This window comes from Chinchilla lanigera, unplaced genomic scaffold, assembly GCF_000276665.1.
Source record: "Chinchilla lanigera isolate Chin_1 unplaced genomic scaffold, ChiLan1.0 scaffold00095, whole genome shotgun sequence".
NCBI classification, from domain to species: domain Eukaryota; kingdom Metazoa; phylum Chordata; class Mammalia; order Rodentia; family Chinchillidae; genus Chinchilla; species Chinchilla lanigera.
Window position 1 is genome coordinate 1,273,880 of NW_004955496.1, and position 23,542 is coordinate 1,297,421.

Here is a 23,542-nt window from a genome sequence, read left to right on the forward strand (position 1 = left end):
ATGCCTGGCTCTTCCTGGCTCTTCCGAACAGGCTCTTTTCCATAGATATTTCTCCACTTAATCTTTTTGAAAAACAGAAATTCTATCTCCGCCCCAGCAGAGCATTACCATACACAAACCACCACTTATTCAAGAGAAAGGTCATCTGAAGTCTTTCCAAGCGTGTTGATAGAGCTAAGCTTTCTCTGCTGCCTTCCCTCAGCAGAGAGGAGAGCTGCACAGCACCCAGACTCCGCGCTCTAGGACGGACCCGGCACTGGAGCAGGGACCCCCAAGCCTCACAACCGCTCAGCACTGAATGCTGCAGCAAAGGGGGTTCTCCGTGTCCATGGTGTCACTGCAAATCTGATCCGTGTGACAACAGTGACTGCAGGAAATCGGGGACTCCAGGGATGAGCCCAGGTCCACATGAACCACAGGAAGTGGGAAGACGATAGTGGACCTCTCCAAGGCTAGTTTTGAAGATCAGCTAGACAAGCCACAAGAATGTGTTAGATGTCAGCCATGTAATTTTGCTTGCTTGTTTTTTAAGACCGGGTCTCACTAAGTAGTTCAGGCTGGCCTTCAACTCACTATGTAGCCCCAGTTGGCCTCAAACTCGCAGACATCCTCCTGCCTCAGCCTCCTGAGTGCTGGCGTCATAGGCAGGCGCCACCACACCCAGGGCCAGACCTGTAATTACTGACAGACGCTTGATATCCTGGGCACATCACTCCCACTGTGCCTCAGGCTGCTTCCCAGCGGTCTGCCCTGAGCGGTGGGTTACCTGGGGTGGGAACGCATAGGCTCGCGTGTGGTCCGAGAGCCTGACTCGGAAACTGTAACAAGAACACAAGGAAAGAGAATCCAGAGAAGAAACCAGAGAGTGGAAGAGGGAATCCACCAGCCAGGAGGAGGAGGAGGAGAGGCGGGGACACAGGCAGGAAAACACAGACAGTACTGCAGGCGGCGCCGGCAGCAAGACTGGGGACAAGGGGTGGGGTGGCCCTGCGGGCGGGACCGCGGGAGGGGCCTGGCGCGCCAGAGGCTGCAGTTTAAAAGGGGCTGGCCCGTCCGGACGATGCCACAGGTGACTTCGACGCCCGACCAGGGGACCCTCGGGCAAAACGGGAAGCCTGGCCAATGAGATAGACAGGCTCGGGGGACCCGGGCACAGCGCGGCACCGCCACCATGTGCGAGCTGTACAGCAAAGAGGACACGCTGGCGCTGCGGGGCAAGCACATCGGGTGAGGGGCCCCGCCCGCAGGAGAGGCGCAGGGAGGGGGCAGCAAGGACCCGGGCGACGGCGGCTGGTGGGAAGAGAGCGAGTGAGCTAGCAACACTGGCGCGCAGTGCGCAACGCGAACTCCCGTCCACCGCGCGCGCCTGGTCTTTACCTCACCTGGGTCGGCTGAGCCAGGGCTAAGGCTGGAGGAGCTGGCTGAAGACTATTGATTGCTCGGCAGGAGGGCTAGCAGGCAGGTGCGAGGACCCAAATCCAAAGCTTGTAATCTGGAAACTCAGATCTTTTTTTTTCCTCTACTGAGGACTGAACCCAGGGTTGTCGAACCGAGCTACAGCCCTGCCTCGCCTCTTCTTACTTTTTGAGACAGGGTTGTCACTAAGTTTTCCAGGTTGGGCTGGAACATGCGATCCTCCTGCCTCAGCCTCCCAGAGTGCAGGAATGACAGGCGTGCACCACCATGCCCAACTACAGAAATACTTTTAAAACTGGCTGGGAAACTCAATACTTTGAAGCTGCCAACCTTTATTTTTTTATTTTTTATTTTTATTTTTTGGTTTTTTGGTTTTTTCTCCGGTACCAGGAACCAAACTCACGACCTTGCGCTTGCCAGGCATGCGCTTTTGCCACTGAGCTAAATCCCCAGCCCCACTGCCAACCTTTATTTAAAGTGAACTTTTCCCCTGCGTGCTTGGAAGCAGCCAGGAGGAAATACAACTGCCTTGTCAGAAAAGCTGGGGCTGCCATCTGCAGCTGCCCTGGGACATGCTGGCCTCCCCAGTATGCCCTGGCCTGGGTTTTACAAAGCTGTCTGCTTTAGTGTGTCCCCCTCAGGAACAACTTGGTAGTGAAAGTGGTGCTCTGGTCCCCCCGGGTGTCCCCTGCCTGAGTGACTTCTGTCACATTAATTTCCTCTCATAGAAGTAGGAATAGCAGTGTTGTCCTTTACAGGTCTGAGCAAATGAGAATAACAGTGTGTTTGTGAGTTGTGGCCAGGTTTCGTTTTTACATTTTTTTACTTGTTTGTGATGGGGGTCTCGCTCCGTTGTCCAGCCTGGTCTCCAGCTATGGGCCCAAGCGATCCTTCTGCCTCAGCCTCCTGAATAATTGGAACTAGAGTGTGACCCTGTGCCTGGCTTCTGGTTTTTATGACAATAGCTATAAATATGAAGGGTGACTGTGGATCTTAACTTGGAGATATAAACTTGTAGATGAGTTTGAACCCACAAGAGGTTCTCACTAGCTGTTATGTTCATTTTACCTGATGTTTCAGAACTATATCAGGGGCTGTGGATACAGTGTGGGGGTAAAGCCCCTGCTGAGCATACGACAGCCCTGGTTCCATCCCCAGCACTGCAAACAAAATAGTCATCTGTGCACACTACAACCTCAAGCAATTGTCAAGCCGAGGCTACCCGCTATTCCCAAGAATCAAAATACTTTCTAAATAGTTGCAGATCAACTTAAAATATATGTCCCTAAGAGCCCCCTAAAACTCTCATATGTAGAGAGTTCTTTTATATATGCAAAACCACCAAAATAAAAATATATATTCAGTGTTAACTCTTAAATATCTACGGAACCAAGATCAGGAACCTTCATGATATTCCTGTTGCCAAAATTTACACTCCAAACATTCATCCAAATAACCAAAAATGTGTATTACTTTTTATTGTGTTCAAAGAGTATATTAGAAGGATACTTGAATTTCATTATTTAAGGTGGAAACTAAACTGGGTGTGGTGGTGCACACCTGTAACCCCAGTACTGGGGAGGCTGAGGCAGGAGGATTGCTGTGAATTTGAGGTTGCTACATAGAGCCACTTTGTCTCAAAAAACTAACTAAACAAATAAATAAAATAATGAAGATAAGAATGGAGACTAGGGCTAGGGATGCAGGTGGGTAGCACACTTGCCTAGCATTTGCAAGGCCCTGGGTTCAAGCCTCAGTACTGCAAAATAAATAAATAGGTTATAGAAATAATTATGAACATAACAATGAAATTTATGGAATAAGCAGAATATTCTCCTTACACAAGACCACTCACAAAGCACGGGGATGAAAGTGCTCTGTGAAATACGCCTTGTGTTTAATGTGACGTGTGGTTTGAATTGAGCCCTTGGTGCTGTTCATTTCTTCATAGATCGGAGGGAGAAAGAGCAAACATTTTCCGGACACCACCAACTTTCAGACGCCTGCTCCCTCACAGCCTGGGTCACCCACACCAAGTTTCTTAATTTTCTTGTGCCTCGGTCTCCTCACACCTAAAAATACCAAAGCTATCAATCCCTTTTTCATAGGCTTGTCCACGGGATTAAATGAGATAATACATGTAAAATACATTACAGTTTTTGCTACATAGGACGCCTGCAGAAGAATTTTTTTTTTTTATGGTGGAACAAAACTTCGGAGAGGACATTGAGGAGTCAGTCTGGGGGCTGAGCGCTGCCAGCAGGTGGTCCTCGGTCTCTGGAGAGGGTTGGAGAATCGAGGAAAAGTTTAGGCCGCGCATCTCCCTTCAGGGTACCCAGGAGCATGCGCACTAGTGCCCACGAGCGACGTCATGACTGGGTCTCAGACACGCTGATAAGAAAAGACGAGCTCTGAGCGGCTGGGATGAGGATCGAGGGAAAAGGCTCCAGGCTGAAATGAAATGGAAACAAAATAAATTGAACAGCAGGTCCCCGGGGTTGTGTTGTCCCTCTTTTTCTGTGGCTGTGATTTTGCAGGGCTGGTGACCGCGCTCAGCAGGACAACCGAGTCGCCCAGTCTCAGGGTCTCTCTGCTCGTCCTAGGCCCTCCTGCAAGGTGTTCTTCGCTAAGGACCCCGTGAAGATCGTGCGGGCCGAGCGACAGTACATGTTCGACGAGCGCGGCCAGCGCTACCTCGACTGCATCAACAACGTGGCCCACGGTGAGCGGCGCCCGGGCTGCTGGGGACAGGGCCAGGCACGGTGTCCCAGGGACGTGAGAGGGCGAGGCTGCCGCACACAGGGAGGGAGAGGCACGCGCCTGCGTCGGGAGCCGCTGGCGCCCAGCGCTGAGCCGTGCCCTGTCCCCTGGCGGTGTCCTGCATTTCAGTGGGGCACTGTCACCCCCAGGTGGTCGAAGCCGCCCACAGGCAGATGGAGCTGCTCAACACCAATTCCCGCTTCCTGCACGACAACATGGTGGCCTACGCCCAGCGCCTGGCGGCCACCCTGCCCCAGCAGCTCTGTGTCTGCTACTTCACAAACTCGGGGTACGTTTCCTGCGCCCTCCTCACCCCTGCTGGGCCAGCGTTAAACTCCGCCCAGGCTCCCACGCCCGGTCCTTGGGGTGCCTGGTGGAGCCCAGACCTCTGAAAGGGAGATGCTTCCCCCTTGAGGAGCACCTCGCATTGGGGGCCTGGTCTCCCCTCTCCTCAATGCTCAAACACCCCCAGGTCCTAAGGTAGTAGAGTAGCCACAGAAGCAATCGCCCAGATAGAGCTTTCAAGACACTACTGAGAAGCCAGGAGCAGTAGCCCAAGACTGTAACCCCTGCAGCACTCAGGAAGCTGAGGCAGGAGGATTGCTGCAAGTTCTAGGGCATCTTGAACTATATAGTGAGATGCTGCTTCAAAAAGCCAAATAATTTTTTTAAATTAACGAGGACTTTTAGTAAAGAAAGCAAGCTACTAAACAAGCTATACTTTCTGTAGATTTTGTTTTTTGAGACAAGGTCTCTTGGTATGTAGTTCAGGCTGAACTTGAACTCACTAAGTAGCTCAGGCTGGCCTGGAACTTATGGTAATCCTCCTGCCTCAGCCTCCCAAGTGCCGGGATTATAGGTATGAGCCACCAGGCCTGGCTCTTTTTGTAGGATTTTCCATCAGTTTTGTATTTCCTCAACATAAACACAGGAAAGAAAAGAAAAAGGAAATTCAAGGATATATTTCAACTTTTAAATTCTGTAAATTCAAGTGATCATCTCTGCATTCTATGACATGTTATGCAGATAGTATGTTTCAAAGAGTGTGTTTTTGAAAATACATCTCTAATGACTTGCAAAGCTTGAAATGCAGTTATACTGAGGGAAAGTTTTCTATATATAGTATCAGCAACTCCTATTTTAGATGATATATTTTTATTACATTCATTATTAGAATCTGTTTGTTTATATCATTTTCTCCAATTTACTTTTCCACAAGATATTTCAAAAGCAAACATATAACCAGAATATCATTTTTTCCCCTGTAAAGAATTGAGAAGATATTTTAGGATCTAATATGTTGTTATAAAGCATTCATGAGACAGTGTTTGACTTTCATTTGTAAAGAACTCTATACTGTCAAAGAGGGATTTGTCCCAAACAGCACTGTCCCGGCTGAGCGGGGGTCACAGAGCACATCTGGGGACAAGGGTCTTGGTCCAGCAGTCCTGCCAGCTTTGGGTGGAAGCCTGGCTCCACTCCTCCCTTGCTGAGCCACCTTCTCCTGCTCATTCGACCTCTCTGATGCTGTTTCTTTGACTGGAAAAGGAACCACTACGGCACCTGCCTCGCACAGGTGTGAGGCGCATAAATCCAGGGAAATGCTCGACCGGGGACATGAACAATTAGTTCCTTTCTTCACATCAGGTGGTCTTTGTAGACTCTGAACGAGATACAAAAGGTGTAATCTTCATTTAATAAAGCACGTAACCCAGCAAAGCAGTGGTCCAGCGAATGGCTGTCCAGTTCCTCCTCTGGCTTCCCCGTGTCCTGGAAGATAACACAGGCAACATCGCTGAAACTTCTACTGGGTTTCTTCTATTTGCCTCATTCTTTGCTATATTTTATTTTTAATTTCTTAATTGTACGTATGTCACGGTCTTTACTGAAAGCACCTAGGCAACTCGCTTTGGAGACAAGTGAGGCGAGACGGACGAGAGGGACTCAGCTTGTCGCTGTGTACGTTTTCTGAATGAATGTCACCTTGCAGCCTTGGTGGTCAACACTGTGAAAGTGATCGTCACCCTGTCCCTCCCTACCCTGCTGTCCTTACAGATCTGAAGCTAATGACTTAGCCTTACGCCTGGCTCGGCAGTTCCGGGGCCACCAAGATGTGATCACCCTGGACCAGTAAGTTTGGGCACAAGCTTTCCAAGCACAAAGCCCTTGGGAAACAAAATCATGCTGACCCCAGGCCTACTAACACCGTGCACATGGGGGGTGGGCAGATGCAGGGATCGGTGTTTTTAACTCCGTATTAAGGCGCTGAAATGCAAAGGAGAGCAGTCCTTCCAAGACCCGCAGGTCCGGGGCTCCCCGGGGTGCAGGGTGCTGGAACCCCACAGCTCCCGTGCTCCGGGCCAGTCTTCACACACTCTTGATTGTGCCTCTGCGACATCTACTAACTCAACCCTTTTTTAAAGAAAAATGCCATTCGTTTCTGAGAAATCCAAGCACTTCCTGCACGATTATGATTATTCGCCGCCATCAGCTTTACAGATAAGTTAAACTTTAAGCGGGCCAGCAGCCCACTACAATAACTTGTGACTATGCATCACATCTAACTTGGCTCAAACATTAATTTGTTATACTTCCAACATGAAATTTGCCTGCTTGTATCCTTATGCGGGAGGGGTTTTTGTATTTTATTTTTTGGTCAACCCTGCGCAGGGAGGAACCAGCCCAGCCCCTTCCCTGGTCCCTCCAACAGCTGCTTCTCAGTTTGCGTGATGAGTGCGGCCAGCACTTCCCGTTTCCCCTGCATTTGCCACCATGAACCATACAAGCTCACCGCCTGACCTTTCTGTAGGTTAGAAATCCAAACTAGCTCTAACTGAGCTGGATAAAGGTGCTCGTGGAGGCCGCCTTTCCCCCTTCCGGAAGCCCTGGGTCCTGCTGTCTCCACCCACCCGCCCAGCTTCCAGGGCTTTCAGTGCCCCCACACACACACCTCCTCTTTCACTTATAGGACACTTGTAACACCTGTGACCTGCCCAGATGCTCTCCCCATGCCAACCATCAGTCTGATCCCATCTGCAAAATCCCCTTTGCCTTGAAACCTAAGTGATTGGTAGGTTCTGAATATTAGGAGGTGAATATCTTTGGGGAGGGTCTTAAGTCCTCTTTTATTCCCATCCCCGTTAGCTACAGAAGCGAGAATAAGGCTACTTAATGTGTATCTTTTATTTTGGAGTCCATGTGAAAAGTACTTTATGTGCATCTATTTTAATTTTTCGCAAATTGCTACAGATCTCTTTCTTCGTGTTTCTATGTCACGTCCTCCACATGTTTCGAGGACTCTATGTGGCTATAGGTCCTGTTCTAACTCAGCGCAGCCTGTTAGAAGTACCGTGTAAGCCACAGAAGCAATTTAAGATGTCCTAGAAGCCAGTACACCCAAAGCATCATTGTTTCAATGTGTAATCAGTGTAAAAGATAGAGATAGCCCACATTCTTTGTCACACTGAGTATTCAAGGCCCAGGGTATGCATCATATGTATGGCACAGCTCTGATCAGGCAAGCTGCTTTCTAAGCACCCGGCAGTCACAGGTGGGAGCAGCTGCCACAGGGCATCACAGAGCAGTTCAGGTGGAGCCTTCCCTGGGACAGTTGCCATGGCTACCACAGGCTGTGTCCCACCGGCATCCCTCCCTAAGTGCCCTTCTGAGAACTTCTTATGGCTAAAGACACAGAACAAGGTTGCCTTCAGAATGGTTGTACCCTACACAGTACACGGAGGTCCCCACTGTCCATATCCTCACCAAAACTTCGCTCGGTCCAGCCTTTTAATTGGTCCTAGTTTTCGCCAGTGTGATAGGTACAGCATATCATCCCAGTGTTATCTGATTCTCCTTTTCCTAAGCAGTAATCTGAGCACCTCTCCATGTGCATTATGCTCTTGTGGTTTTGGGGGGCTTCCTGTTCATTGTCTTGCCTGTTGTTCTGTTGGACCCCACCCTCGTCCTGTTAGTTCCTTATAGAGTCTGGGTCAGAGGAGCTCAAGCTAAACTGCAATTTAAAATCATCTGGGAAATATTTTTAAGTGCCACTGCCCTGGCCACTGCAGATCAGCAGGACAGAACCTCGATCCATGCCCAGTTTTCCTTTTGTGAGTCCCCCAAGTGACCCTAATACACAGGCAGGGCTGAGAACCACAGTTTTGGGTGTTGATCCCTTTTAGCTGGAGATATTTCAAGTATCTCATCCAAACTGTCATCTTCTACATGTGTGCATGACGTCTTACAACAACGTGATTAAATCAAACAGAAAAAATCTCCATCTTGTGGCTGGGATTTTCTACATTCAAAAAAAATATTTCTCCTGCCATGCCCGTCCCACCAAGCCAGAACACAAGGTGTGCTTCTGCCTTCTTTCCTCTGCAATTGCTGCTCATGTGCGAGTGCCTGGAGTCGCTGTGGTACCATCTATGGATAGGTGCATCTCCAGGTTCGCTGTCTGTTCCAGGGTCTCCCTCCTTCCTCTGGTACCATGCTTCTATTGGTACCAAGGCTTCGGAGCATGCCATAACCTATGGCAGGCAAGCACTTTCTCTTTGTGTTACACATGCGTGGGTCTTTTATACTTCTTCTCCAAATCTCTCATTTAAATTTTTGGGCAAGAAACAGAAAAGGGAATAAATGTCACAGTCATTTTGTCACCTCTCAGTCTGAGTTCTTCTCAAAGAAGCCTCCTGTTCCTTTCCCACTAGTATTTATCTAATATCTGCAACAGAGCATCCTTTAGAAACCATCCCAAACAGAAACCAATGAACACTCTTTGATAGAAAGTTGCTTTTAGAACTGTATCAGCTGCACATAGCAGCACATGCCTATGATCCCAGCCAGTTGGGAGGCTAAGGCAGGAGGATCACTTGAGCCCAGGGCTTCGAGGTGAACCTGGACAGCAGAGTAAAACTTTATTTAAAACAAACTTTTTTACTAGGATATAACTGTCAAATACATTTGAAAATTACATGTGAGGTTTTTGTAGACAATCTATTTTAGCAATGTAATCTAAAGAAATTGTGTGTTTTCCCCTCTCAAAAGAAATAGCCCACAAGGACACTTGGTTTCCATGTGCTTCATTACATTATAAAGGACAAATTAAATGGCCAGCTTCACCATGGGAGAGCGATCCTAAGTCATGCTGTCCGGCACCAGCATGGAGAGTCACCCGGACGGATGCGTGTGGGAGACGGGCAACATGATGTTCCATACAGTGGAAGAATCTCTCAGAGCAGTTTAGCTACTGTTCTTTTTCTTTTCAGTGCTTATCATGGTCACCTATCATCTTTAATTGAGATCAGTCCATATAAATTCCGGAAGGGCAAAGATGACAAGAAAGAATTTGTACACGTGGTAAGTCTTAGAGCCCTCCAATCAGAATATGAGTCCCGGAAGGATGCCTGAGGAGAATCCAGCTCCATTCTTTCATCAGAAGGAAACCATGGGACGTAAAGTAAGATCTTGAGCGGTTACAGCACTGTCCCAAAGCCAAAGTCCAGACAACATGTGGTCTAAAGTCTACTGCTGAATTAGTTTAGTGGTAGAGTGTTTGATTCGCAACTGTCATTTGATTTTTCTTGCTCCTTGGTCTTCAGTGACTTTTTCTATCACTGATGTCAACTCAGAATTCAGAGTTAGTCTAATCTGCATGACTGCTATGAAATTAATTTGCTCTGTGCCAGTAGCGGTGAACTTATGGCACATGTGCCACAGCCAGAAGTTTATCACCGGCAGCTCTAAAAGGTTCACCATCACTGTATGCGCTGCTATTATATAGATTTAATAAGTCAAATAAAGAAACCAAGCAAGTTGTTGAACCAATGAAATTCACTTGATGTTTGTGTTAGTAGAGGGTCAGTAGATTTTTCTTAAGACAATCATTAGTAGCTGCTTACTGGTTTCTGCCTGTGATCCCTGTACTCAGGAGGCTGAGGCAGGAGAATTGCTGCAAGTTCAAGGTCAGTCTGGGCTACATAGGAGTTTAAAGCCAACCTGAGATCCATAGTGAGACCCTGTCTCACCAAAAGCCTCTTCACTCTCCCCCTCAAAAAATACCTTCTTTCAGGATTTTAAGGTCTAGAGTCAGTGCTCAGGCACTCTTTCATTTTCTGAATGATTCTAATTTGAGATATGACTAATAGGTGTTGGTTCATTTTAAAAATACAATAGTGAATACAGTTTCCATTCATTGACATTTTAAATAATATGATCACCTTTATTAATCTGAATTTGCTTTTTATGCAGACAGGGATAAAGTCTTGATATATAAGGGTCTGGGAACAAATCCAAGCTCCTGTTCAAAATTCAAAGATGTCAGTTCTTCACAGAACTCAGAAATATGGAGGGAAAAGAACAAAGGAGCCCAGGGTCGCTCAAGCTGACAGTCACCCTTCCACCATGGCCTTGCGGGGAAGCACACTGTTTTGAAAGTTTGTCCGGGAGGCAGATCATGAGAAGCCGCGTGCTTGCTGTTGGCAGGCCCCAGTTCCCGACACTTACAGAGGGAAGTACCGGGAAAACCATCCGGACCCCGCGGGCGCTTACGCAGACGAAGTGAAGAAAATCATTGAGGAAACGCGTGCCAGTGGGAGGAAGGTTGGTACTTTGGAAACCCGGAAACAGCTTTTATAAAATACACTGAAACTGTTGCAGTCAGTGGGGAGAAGAAAAAGGATTAGACCTAAATTCCCTTTCTGTTCTTCTCCGGTTACAGCTTCGTTTGGTCCACATTTCGCAAAGTGCACGATTCTGGCCGTGCCTCTGAGGCGGTCCACATTGATTGTCCTGGAGATGTGATTGCCATGCCCATCCCGAGCTGCTGGCCCAGGACTAACCTCTCGGGCAGTGGGCAGGGTCAGGATGGTGGGCAGTGGTGAGAAACGGAAGGAAGACAAGAGGTGTCACGGGCCAGGCTGTCCCGGAGAACAGGGCACCAGGTTAACCGGCAGTGCAGGCAGCAGAGGCAGCTCGGCCGGCCACACTCCCAGACCCACGAGGAGCGGGCGCTGCCCTCCAGCTGCTTCCGCCTTGCCAGGGTTACTCTGCGTCTGGGTAGACCGAGGCAGAACGCTGTCCTCCAGTCTGGGCCTGGATGTCTTAGACAGAACCAGGGTCCTCCAGAGCAGGAAATCGGGGTTTCTTCTTTTCAGTCTGCGCCCTCCTGGTTCATCTTACTGATGCCCTATTCCCAGCCCACTGAGGGCAACTAGTGAGGACATTTCGCGCAACTCGAGCAGTACTGTGCCTTGAAACTGGCTTATGGCATAGATACGGCAGTTATGAAAGAGATCATTGAAATATAAATGATTCGCTTTTTCTAGTGAGAGCTTTTTGTCTTCATGACTGCAGAGGCACTGGCATTCCCTGTCGCTTCATTTGCCTCTCCTTTGTATTGTCTTCTCTCACAGTATCTCTGTACAGACAGATCCAAAGCTCCCTCTTCAGAAATAGCCCGTGGACGATAAGCAAGAGGGTCTGGTAACTTTCTGAGGATATTAGCGATGGATCACTCTGGTTGACGCTGCTGTATTAGCGACGCAAAACACAGTGAGCTTCTGAGTAGAGGATATGCTCGCAGATCCATAGCATTTTACATGAGAAACCTCTGGAGTCCAACACCCTCATCTGACAGCGACACCACGAAATATCTAAGAAGTGCAGGATTTCTCCCAAACTAATGTGCCTGTTAGGAAGTAATCAGAACTAGAACCTGGGTTTTCTTGATTTCACTTTTAGGTTTATTTTCCAGCTGGCCTTGAACTCATTATGTAGCCCACGCTGGCCTAGAAGCCACAATGATTCTCCTGCCCCAGCCTCGCAGGTGCTGAGATTATCGGCATGCACCACCATGCCTGGCTCTTGATTTCTTATCCCACACTCTCCCCATACTTTCTCTTACTTCTGCATTCTCTGTTTCCTATTTCCACTCTCTCAGCCTCTGGAACACTTCATCTGTGTTCCATGGCGACTTGCCTAACTGTGGGTTTAGATTTCATCCACGGGGAAACCTAGAAATATGACTGAGAACCCTTGCAGGGTGGCCACCAGCCATCCCATCACCACCTGCAGCTTCCTGACTCACCACGCTAGGAAACAGATGCCACCGTGATGGCTTGGGTAACTGCGCGATTTCTCAGAGGTTCTTATCAAAGACAACCAAAATGTCAGCCTTCCTCAGCTCATCCTAACGAAACCACTGCTCTTTCATGGTGAAGAAAAGAAGTCACCCTCTCATCTCCTCCATTTCCTATGGTAGCTTTACTTACCCTAGAATTTCAGGGATAGAGCTTTAAATCATTTACATCTCCAGCAGAGTGAGATTTCTTTCAAGTCAAAGGGCCTTCTTGCCGCCTACCAGAGGTCTGTCCCTAACTACTTTGAAAATAGCCTGCTCTGGCAGAAAGCCTCTTTTGTTGAGCTAGAAGGACCTAATGCACTCTGACCCCATGTTCTCTTATAGATCGCCGCCTTTATTACTGAATCCATGCAGAGTTGTGGTGGACAAATAATCCCTCCAGCAGGCTACTTCCAGAAAGTGGCAGAGTATGTACTTGCCCGGGTCGTGCTTGGTCAGACTGAGGTCACTGTGACAATTCTGTAGGGCCACACCGGGACTAAAATGTGGGACTAGTACCTAGAAAATACCCACTTCTGAGTGCCTGCCACCTCAGCACTCTCGGATGTGCCCTTGCCTTCCCCAAGGGCCACCAAACAGAGGCTTGACACAGGGCCCCGAGGAGGAGCGCCCTGCCCGCCATCCTGTCTGACCTGCTGGGTCCCGAGACTGACCCATTAGTACACACGAGGGGATTAACCCTGCCAAAAACCACTCATTCAGTTCTCTCCCTCTTAAAATACCATAACATAGCTTACTTTAGGCAGTGCAAACCCAGATATTGTAGACTATATCTCACCTAGAAATCATGTGATTATATTGGTGCAGTGTGGATTCTGAGTACTAGAAAGCTGTTAACACAGATTAAGGCTTCAGGATAAAACTGTTTGTTTAGTTTTCCATAAGCTGTATCACTGTGGGTGGGCAGGTTTGGGGACTCTAGACCCGAAGCCAGGGAAACCCCCTTTGCTTTTCAGACACGTCCGCAGCGTGGGAGGCGTGTTTATCGCCGATGAAGTACAGGTGGGCTTCGGCCGAGTTGGGAAGTGTTTTTGGAGCTTCCAGATGCAAGGCGAAGACTTTGTTCCAGACATCGTCACCATGGGAAAGCCGATGGGCAATGGCCACCCCATGGCATGTGTGGTGACAACCAAAGAAATCGCAGAAGCCTTCCACAGCTCTGGGATGGAGTACTTCAATACGGTAGACTGTGCTCCAACTTTAATTCGAAGAGGGGGGGCATAATGCATGTTCTTATTTTTTTTATGTAATTGCCAGTGTTGTAGGAAGTTAGGCTCAGTATTGCCAAATAGCCACCCTAATACCCTTGCCAAACTTTGATCTAATCAGATTCTATCCTATCTGGCACAATATTCCTTGTATCCTCCCCCGCTCGCGTTTTGTCTTTCCTCTTCCTAAAATAGTCTCATTAACTTTCCCAATGATAAATGATTATACTGCCAAAGCTTGGAGATTATGATTTTTTTTTTTTTTTTGGCTTTTTTCTGGTACCGGGAATCAAACTCACGACCTTGCGCTTGCCAGGCAGGCGCTGTGCCGCTGAGCTAAATTCCCAGCCCCGATATCTTCATTAATAGACAATATGATCATCTTTGTTTCACGTCCTATTTAAATTCCCAAAACACTGTCAAAGTGTTTAGATAATGTAGTTCTATCAATGTTAGACAGCTGTCATAAGTGATACTAAATTTTTGTCTTTGGGAAATTTCACTTCCTTGGCTTACAAGATTTAGGCTTGGAAAACTTCTTATAGCTTGTACACAATGTATAACAGAGCACTTAAAACAGGTAAAAGTAAAGTTCAAATCTAAGGAGATAAATCATTCAGAGAAACTATCATTGTTCAGCTACTTTCACTCAGCCCGTGAAGACTGGGAGTCCTGATTTTCCTCACTAAACCATACTCTGCACACACACACACACACACACACACACACACACACACACACAAAGGCCGGGCATGGTGGCGCACACCTGTAATCCCAGCACTCAGGAGGCTGAGGCAGGAGGATCATTGTGAGTTAGAGACCAGCCTGGGCTACAGAGTGAGCTCAAGGTCAGACTGAACTGCATAGTGAGACCCTGTCTCAAAAATCCCCCCCCCCCCCCCAAAAAAAAAAAAAACATACTCTGACGTCTTTCCTTCACAATGTAATATGTTTAATTTTTGGCTGGGTGAACCAATCAATCCCCTACTAATCCTGCTAATACCATGTATGCACCGTAGAGAACATAATCTGAAATTAATTTTCTATCATGAGGGAATAGAATCATGCTCCACTCTACATCTGAGAAACTAATATCATAAGAGAAATTTTTGTTAAGATTACATCTTCACTTCTGCATGTGGAGACAAATTTCTCTTGGAAGAGGCAAGATTACCAATTCAGTGGCTGTGTTTTGTGACTGGTCTTTTCCCTGCAGTATGGAGGAAACCCAGTATCTTGTGCTGTGGGTTTGGCTGTCCTGGATATAATCGAAGAGGAAGACCTCCGAGGAAATGCTGTGAGAGTTGGAAATTACCTTACTGAATTACTGAATAAGCAGAAGGCCAAACACATGTTGATAGGAGATATTAGGTATGTTTTTCATGAAGCTCTCCTCTAGTTATTCATTTTTCCAAAATTAAAATAATTTATATTTTATCTTATAAACTGAACATATGTAAGCTAAATCTAGAAAACACTGAGAAACAAAGAAAAATCATCCTTACCCAGAACCCACTGTTAAGTGTTGTTAATGTTGGAGTGTTCCTGACTAGTACATATTTTCCTTTTTGCAAAGCCAGCATCATTTCAGCCCCCAAAAGATGAAAAGGAGAAACTAAAAGCAAGCCTACATGACCTATGGAAAATTATTTACAATGTTGCCTAGAAAGCTAGCTCCTTTTCATAGCTATATAAACATTTGTATCATCAATACCCTGAAAAACCAAAGGTTGTCCGGAAGCCCCTTTCTTTTGTAATTGGGAGGAAAAAAAAAAGCAACACTTGATAAAAAAAAAGTTTCGAAAACTAAAAACACCCGTAAACACTGCTAGGCATCTCGGACGTCAACAGCATCAGAATGACAGGGCGGCACACCTAGCTTCAGATGGGAGTGGGGAACAGTGTCATCCATTGTGCAAACACAGAGCTCCCCAGCAGGTCACATTTCTCTTGTCCTGTTCCTCAGGGGCGTTGGTCTTTTCATCGGAATTGACTTAGTGCAGGACCGAGAGAGAAGAACCCCCGCCACCGCCGAAGCCCAGCACATCATCTACAAGTAAAGCCCCCTGCGATTTGCTGTCCAGTGCTTGGCCCATTTGAAAGCTCGTGTTGTTTCCTCTCATCTCTCCAAGAAGGAGGGTTTGAGACACACGCACTTGCTAGCCCTGGGTTTGCTGGATATGGGACTCTTGACTATCCTGCCTGTTGGTTATCACCAGGAGCACTCACCAGTATTCCCTGCATCCACCAGGATGAAGGAGAAACGCGTGCTTCTCAGCGCCGACGGACCGCACCGAAATGTGCTTAAGATAAAACCACCCATGTGCTTCACTGCGGAAGACGCCGAGTTCGTGGTGGAGCAGCTGGACGGGGTTCTGACAGGTGAATCCCCAGATGACAGAGTCTCCTCGCCCGCCCGCCCCCGGCCCCCACCCTACCCTAGCCGCTCCCCCAGGGCCAGGGACGTCTTGCTGCGCACAGTGGAAGTCAGTGTGTGACTTCCCATTTAGCAACAGAAGCAGAAAAACGTGAAAAAATGAAGTTTTCAGTTTATACCCACACAACTAGGATCATCAGGATATTTACAACTGCACAGGCTATTCGTAATAAATTTTTACTATATGCTAACTTATTTGACTTTTTAATTTTTTCTTTTAAATGATATTTATTAAAATATTTTTCTTATTTCAACTTAATTTTTGAGGGCTTTTATCATTCAGAATGGCAGTCTATCGCAGGAATTTATCACATGTTGATCCATTTTACGTGATTAGGTTCATTTCTTTTTCTGTTAGGAACATAAATTGGACACAGAAATAAGCACTGTAAAAATAGTGATATCATAAATCACTATTGAAATGTTGGATCTTTTTTTGTCATTACATTTTTAAGATTCAGCTTCTCTGCTGGCGTCTCGCCTTCTGGGGTTAGGGCCAGGCTGCCGCTGCCGCCATCAGAGTCAGGAATCGGTACAGCAGGCGAAGCTGACCCCCGGTGTTTGGAAAGTCCCGAGACAGCCTGGTGGTCATGAAGGGGTCGACTCTGAGGGACTCTCGCCCAACCCAGCAAGTGCTCGAGGCTGCGGGGCCCTGGTCGCAGGCCACCAGGTGGGGAGAGCGCACAGGCTGGGCCAGCACAGGACCTGAGCTTAATTAGTAAGCTGGGCAGCGGGCTTTCCTTTGATAAAATGAAGCAGGGACTGAAGGCAGAGGAGGAGAAGGGGAGGAAAAAGATCCGGATGCGGTATACATCCGGGTACCGACTCCCCACCACGAATGTGTTTATTATGCGTCACAAGCGTGTCCTTGTAGAATAAAGAAAGCTGCAAACAGGAATGAGACACAGGTAAAACAGGCTCAGTGCAGCTTATAAACCATCTTGGTGAAAATCCTACAATAAGTTTAAAGCGGCAGTTTTAACAATACATTTCTCTTAACACATTACGTCTGCCTCTCTGTTCTTCATTTGGGGCATTCCTATGCATACTAAAAACTTTTTCAAGATGTTTATACTGCTCTGCCTTCTGCATGACATGTTGCTTCATTTAGTTTTAGAAGAATCCATAAGAAGCCAAACCAAACTGGTGATCTCTGAGAATATCCCACACAGAACAAAGGTAAGATTGGCCACAAAAAAAATGCTCATTTAAAAAACTGTGCAATGGTTGTTAGAACAAATCCAGCCCAGGGTAGGGTTGGCTCACTGCTGGAACTCTGAGTGCACGAGTGCATGTACAGCGCCTCCGTGTGAGGAATAAAGTCAAAGAACCGTTCCTACGGGATCATACCCATAAACATCATCATGATCATCTCCTGTGGCCTGCAAAGAGGGTCTTCAGAATATAGAGAGGGTGAGAAGAAGCCAACGTCCTGCCTGTTTGCTTTGAGGGCCTCCTGACTCAGCTTCCTGGTCCTACACTGCTCTTTCCACCAACAGAGCCTCGGCACTGTGGCTTCTGAGTGCCCCAGCTTGGTTCTAGAAAGGATCCCTGTGAAGGCAGCCGGGCCTGGGAGCCCAGCGGGGCCGAGTGGCCCAGTTTCCCCACCTGCTCTCTCCACGAGCGGCCCTTCCCTTCCCCTCCCCGGCTGCCGGGCTGAGAGAAAGGGCGCCCCGCATCAGCAACCAGAGGCAGACCTCGAGAGGCTCTGTTGCATAATCTATTATTGTTTGTTACTCCGCCGCAGAAAGGGACACTCAGTGCCCAGTGCCGCCCGCGCCGCCAGCGCAGTCAGCAAAGTCTTTGCAGACCGAAAACATCGGGCTGTGGAATGAGGACAAGTGCCTGGCGAACAGGACGGCTTCTGTCTCTGCACACAGTCGGACAGCTCTCAGGGTCCGTCCTGGTCCGCACTTCAACAGCAGTTCACAAAGTCTGGGATGGAATCCCTGGGCGTTGAAAAGGGCCCTGCACAAAGCGGAGTTCCGCAAGGAAACTTCACCCTGCAGTTAGTGAAGGGGCACACGCGCTTAGGAAATCCGGACTTCGAGTCCCAGATTTTATGTTGACATCGCATTTCTTTTCATTGATTGATTGATTTGATTTGGCGGGGTGTTGAGACACAGTCTCTCTGTATGATTCAGGCTGGCCTTGAACCTACTATATAGCCCAGCCTGTCCTCTAACTCACAGCCATCCTCCTGCCTCAGCCTCCCTGTGCTGAGATTACAGCCCATATCAAAGGTTTCCTGAAGACACTAATAAGGGGCTGGAGAGGAGTGCTGGGCTCTGTCTTGTTTTCCTGGGAGTTTCCTGGGCTGAGCTGTTAGAAGAGTTCCCCGGGCCGGGTGGGCACCCACCGAGTGTGTTTCTGTCTTGCAGATGCTTAAGGAGTCCCCCGGGGACCTGCTCGATGAGAACACCCCTGAGGCCACAGAAAATGCCAGCAGGAAGAGGAATGGTGAGTGCATAGGAAGCACTCGCTGCTCAGCAAAAGGCTCAAAACGTGACAGCCGCCAGCCACAGGGAGCTGTCTCCTGATGGTTCTGTCCCAACCGGACTGCACCACACACACACACAGCACCACACAGCACCACACCGCAGAGGAGAACATCTGCCCACTTACATTTAAAAATGCAAGGGTCACTGAGAATAGGAATAAACCCAGATAGTCAGATGGAGTCAAGATTGTTATGTCAGCCCGTAATTCCTGCCCTGAGATTTCTGAACGTACTGAACTTATTAATTATATAATTAAATTGAAGCCTGCAAACACAGGATTCAGCGGGCAGGTTGACATCTCGTGTCTTAATGTTTGAAAGTAGGCAGCCATGGATAATAGATTCCTTAGCTTTGGGGACTTAGTGCATTAAACTATAAATTCTATGAGATTTAATATGTAAGAATCTATTTATGAACTGTTATTAAATAAAAGATCAGATAAACACAAAATTACTTAAAAAGCATTTGCCTTTTTTGCAAAGAATGTTAAGGGTTGGGTGTGATAAAACCAAAATCATTTAGAAAACAAATCACATGTAACAAATGTTAAAGAGCGAATGAGCCAGGCATGGTAACACACACTTGTAATCCCTGCACTCAGGAGGCTGAGGCAGGAGGATAGCAAGTTCAAGTCAGAAAGCTAGATTTTTGAGTTTACTTTTCCCATGATCCTCTATTGCCTTCCAATGAGTTCTTAAATTTTGTGTTTTGTTTCTCTCTCCACATGAAGAGACAATAATAACTTTGCCACAGCTTGTTCCTGATAACCCAGAGGGTTACTGACAGGGAAATTGCAAAAAGCTTCCTCTCTGAGTGGGTTTGCTATGGAAATGCTAGATTTCATCACCAAATGCTTCCAGCTCCAAAAGTGCCTGTGTGCATCTTACCCATATAAGGCTGAGGTCAGGCCCAGGGGCTGGCAGGGAGGGCACAGAGGGCTCCATGCTTGGCTTCTAGGGACAAAATTCTTATAGGATGGCCAGACCAGCTGAGTGCAGCAGGCACACTTGCAATCTCAGCTTTTCAGGAGGCTGAGGCAGGAGGATCTCGAGCTCAAGCTCAGCCTCAGCCATCTGCATGTGTAATGGATTGACAACTGATCAACTTATAATGCCCAGCTGAATTGAGTCAGAGTATTTCTGGGTGTGGGAGGCCCATCTGACAATTGCTGCCAGCAGCATAAGAGGCAGAAGTGGACAAGAGGAAGTGAGGCTGTTGGGAGCTGAGAGGGGCTGTTGGGAGCTGGTAGAAGCTGTAAGGAGCTGTTGGTCATTTTGGAGGAGCTTGTCAGCCTGGCTTTCCTGATGAACTTGGCTGTTTTCAACCTCTGAGGAGCTTGGGACCTTGTTGGCACTGAGAATAGCTTCAGTTCACTTTTGGGGAGCTCTGATCCTCACACTGAGCATCACTTCATGGCTCCAGAGGGGACAAAAGTGCACAGCCCAGCCTCCTTAGAGAAGCTTGTTGTGTTGGCTTTCCTGATGGGAACTCAGCTGTCCTGATCGTGAGGCACTCAGGACCTCACTGTTGCTGAGAATGGCTGTGGTAATTTTCAGGGAAGCTCTGGTTCTTACTCTGAGCATCACTTCCTGGCTCCAGTGCAGATCCCTCAGCCTGCTAGCACAGACCCTTCATCCTGCTGGCACAGACTTTCTAGCTTCTGCCACTGACCTTTGGGCCTTCCAGTGCAGATCTGTGAAATAGACCTGCATGAGATATTAAGGGCTCTAGGCCTCCAGGTGGACTCAGGGGAGGCACTGTTTTGAGTCCTAGGTCTTCAGCCGGACTCATGCAGGGCATTTCTGCGGGATCAGGCCCTCAGATAGATTTCTTGGGCTATACTGTGTGGACAGATTTCCTGCACTCTCTTGTATATGATTCTTTGGGTGACTATTATAAATAATCTTATAAAATATGTGTCCTGTGTTATATATTATTCTCCTTGCACAAGCCCCAAACCATGACAGCACGTGTTCATACACAGTGCTGGACAGCACCTTGTCCTCCACCCCGGAGCTGTGGTCTCTGCTCAAGAGCACCAGATCTAGTTTATATCATAAGGAAGATGTAGAGACAAGTGATACAACAGACACCGGCCTTGCAGGAAGTTGGAGGCAGCTTCCGCAGTGTCCATCGGCGGATGAACAGATAAAGAGCATGTGGTATTTATACACAGCGGAGCACTACTCTGCTATAAAGAAGGAGAAACTTGAACCATTTGTAGGAAGTGGATGCACACTTTTACTTTCTGCTCACAGAAAGTAAAAAGTACAATAAAACAGGCAGCACCAGTTCAGGGCTCTCTAGGACCCGAGATAAAGCCTCATGGTGGAGTCAGAGACCACGGAGAGGACAGGCGGATCACATTCCTGGGTCGCAGCCATCCCGCCCCACACCGCAGGCTGCAGAGGGCGGCGCTGTGGCAGATCTGCCCAAGGACACTGGATCTCGGGGCCCACTGTGTACCCCCCAGCCATGCACCCCACCGCCCTTCCGAGGGGCTGCACAGGAACAGTGCGGGCCCCAAGTCAGGCGCATGAGCACGACAGACAAGCAGATGACCCGAGAGCCACCACCCTGCTGTCACACTGCGTGCGCCTCCTCCTGTGGCCTGGTCAGCGAAGCCCAGCCGCGCTGCTCACCACCACTCCCAGGACACAGCTGGAGGGATAAAATTCCTGAGGAATCAGAAGGCAGGAACAGCCACTGTGCCCTGGGGGGTAGTCTCCGGTCCACCTAGCATTTGCTTGCAGAGTTCCGTGTCTGAGCTGCGCCTGGGCTCCCTGCCCAGCACCCTCCAGGGCCATAACATCCCACCTGGCCAGGCCACTCTCGGTGGCTCTACCAAGCCCAGGCCACCCCAAGCCCCAATAGCACCAAAACCAGCGCCATCCATGTTGGCAGGGCCCTGTGGAGTCAGCCTATCCCCAGGCCTCAGATGGCCTCCTGAGGAACAGGGTCGTATCAGGGCTCGCGTTGCTCTCACTGTAGGCAGAGCAGGTGCTGCAGCCCCAGGCTCACACTCAACTCCGCCTCCTGTGACTGTCCCTCTGGTGACTGCCAATGCCAGCCGAGGCCTGGGCTGCTCAGCACCTCTGCTGCACAGGTGCTTCCTGGTAGACACTGGTGTCTGACCCTGAACCTTACCTGGCATCTCCCGGCCACCCTCTCCCATGCATGTCCTGGGTCTCCTCTGGGGTGGGCATTCAAGGGCCCCGGGGCTCCTGAGCAACAAGGACTCGCTTGCACACTCTTGTACATTCACGTGCCTCCTCCCTCCCCACATAGGGGCAACCAGACCTGGCACCCAAGGTTCTGCCACCAGGAGGCACATCCACCACCACCCCTTCAAGACTGCCCCCGAGTGTGGCCATACGCAGCACCCTGTTCATCGAGGGGCAGGTCTCAGGATTGTCAAGAGGTTGTCTCCATACCCTCTGGCACATGAGTCCTCCAAGGACTTCCCGCTGGGTCATCACTGTGATGCCCTGCAAGAGCCCCAGTGGGTCCAAGTAGCCTCAGACTAAGTTACGACAAAGGGCAGGCGGTCGGCACAGTTCAGGATGAGGCTAGCTGCCTCCGGCGCCCCCGAAAGTCAGTGTGGGCCTCAGGTGCACAGCCACCTGCGTGGCACCTGAGCCTCCCCCACGTCCTCTGTGGCTGCTGCTTCAGCCACCACTGCAGCCACTGCTGGATTGCGCTTGCCGTGACCCAGTCCTCCACGATTATCCCTTTGTGCCTGGGCCAGGCCAGCAGTTGAAATAAGTCAGGACAGGAAGGTTAGGCTCCCATCCTTCAGGCTTTCCCAAGCACACTAACCTCCACCACTGATCCTCAGAATGAGGAGGAGCCTTGGATTCTCTGCTCGGCCCAGTAGGGCAGCAGGGGTGTTCAGGGCAATCTCAGGGACCCTCCTATGTGTGTCTCTGTGATGATAGCTCTTACTCCATGGACCAAGGACTTCCTGACAATGACAAAACATAGCACGACTTATTCCTCATACATCAGGTGCAATTTACTGTGCAGTTCTCTGTGCCTGGTACTTTGTTTGTAGGAAGGTCTTTAACTACAAATTCAATTGATTTCTCCCTTGCTGTGTCTTGGCCAGAGAATGTCTCTGTCTGCTAGCATTCCTTTGAAATTTGTTGAGGCCTGATGCAGTGGCATACACCTGCAATCCCAGTACTTGGGAGGCTGAGGCAGGAGAATCGCTAAGAGTTCAAGGACAAACCGGGCTACATGGTGAGCTCAAGGCCAGCCTGAACTACATAGGGAGACCCTGTCTCAAAAATCAAAACAAATAAAAAAAGAAATGCGTTGAGGGCTAGGGAGATAGCTCAGCAGCACAGCACCTGCCTGGCAAGTGCAAGGTCCTGAATTCAATTCCCAGTACCAAAAAGAAAGAAGAAAGAAAGGAAGGAAAGAAAGAAAGAAAGAAAGAAAGAAAGAAAGAAAGAAAGAAAGAAAGAAAGAAAGAAAGAAAGAAAAGAAAGAAAAGAAAGAAAAGAAAGAAAAGAAAGAAAAGAAAGAAAAGAAAGAAAAGAAAGAAAAGAAAGAAAGAGAAAGAAAGAAATGTGTTGAGACGTTATGGCCCAGCATATAGTCAATTTCATTATATGTTACAGTGTACTTGAAAAGAATATGAATTCTGAGGTATTCTATATACACCATTCAGTCAAGGTTTTGATCATGTTCAGATTTTCTCTTTATTGCAAAGTTGGCTTCTTCTATGGGAGATATGTGTGAAAATATCCCACATGCACATGATTTTCCTAACTCTGTATTTCTATCAGCTTTTGCTTTATTCAGACTACATTATTACACATATACAGATAAGACTTTTCTTCTATTTCCAACTACAGTTATAACTTTTATAAGTTTTTATAAGTACAAGTTTTCCTTGTACGTTATATATGTAATAGCATATATTATAGTCATACCTTTAATTCAGGCTGACCATATTTGACCTTTCATTTGGATGTTTCTACTTCATGGAATTCTGATATATACAGATTTAAATATATCATTTCATTCATGAACATCTGTTCTACTGCTTCTTTTTCTCTCTGTGTCCTTTCTC

The 23,542-nt window shown here is 48.1% G+C and overlaps 1 protein-coding gene across 1 annotated transcript; it reads left to right on the forward strand.

The window, feature by feature from the left end:
- The first annotated feature begins 1,049 nt into the window (after window positions 1-1,049).
- Etnppl (ethanolamine-phosphate phospho-lyase) lies at window positions 1,050-18,923 on the forward strand. The gene is given in 14 exon segments (XM_005406194.1): window positions 1,050-1,227; window positions 4,020-4,138; window positions 4,306-4,465; window positions 6,232-6,306; window positions 9,444-9,534; window positions 10,660-10,776; window positions 12,641-12,723; window positions 13,273-13,498; window positions 14,741-14,895; window positions 15,491-15,580; window positions 15,776-15,906; window positions 17,073-17,140; window positions 18,343-18,430; window positions 18,433-18,923. Coding segments are annotated over 14 exon segments (1,497 nt in total). The 5' UTR covers window positions 1,050-1,171; the 3' UTR covers window positions 18,471-18,923.
- The last annotated feature ends 4,619 nt before the right edge of the window (window positions 18,924-23,542 follow it).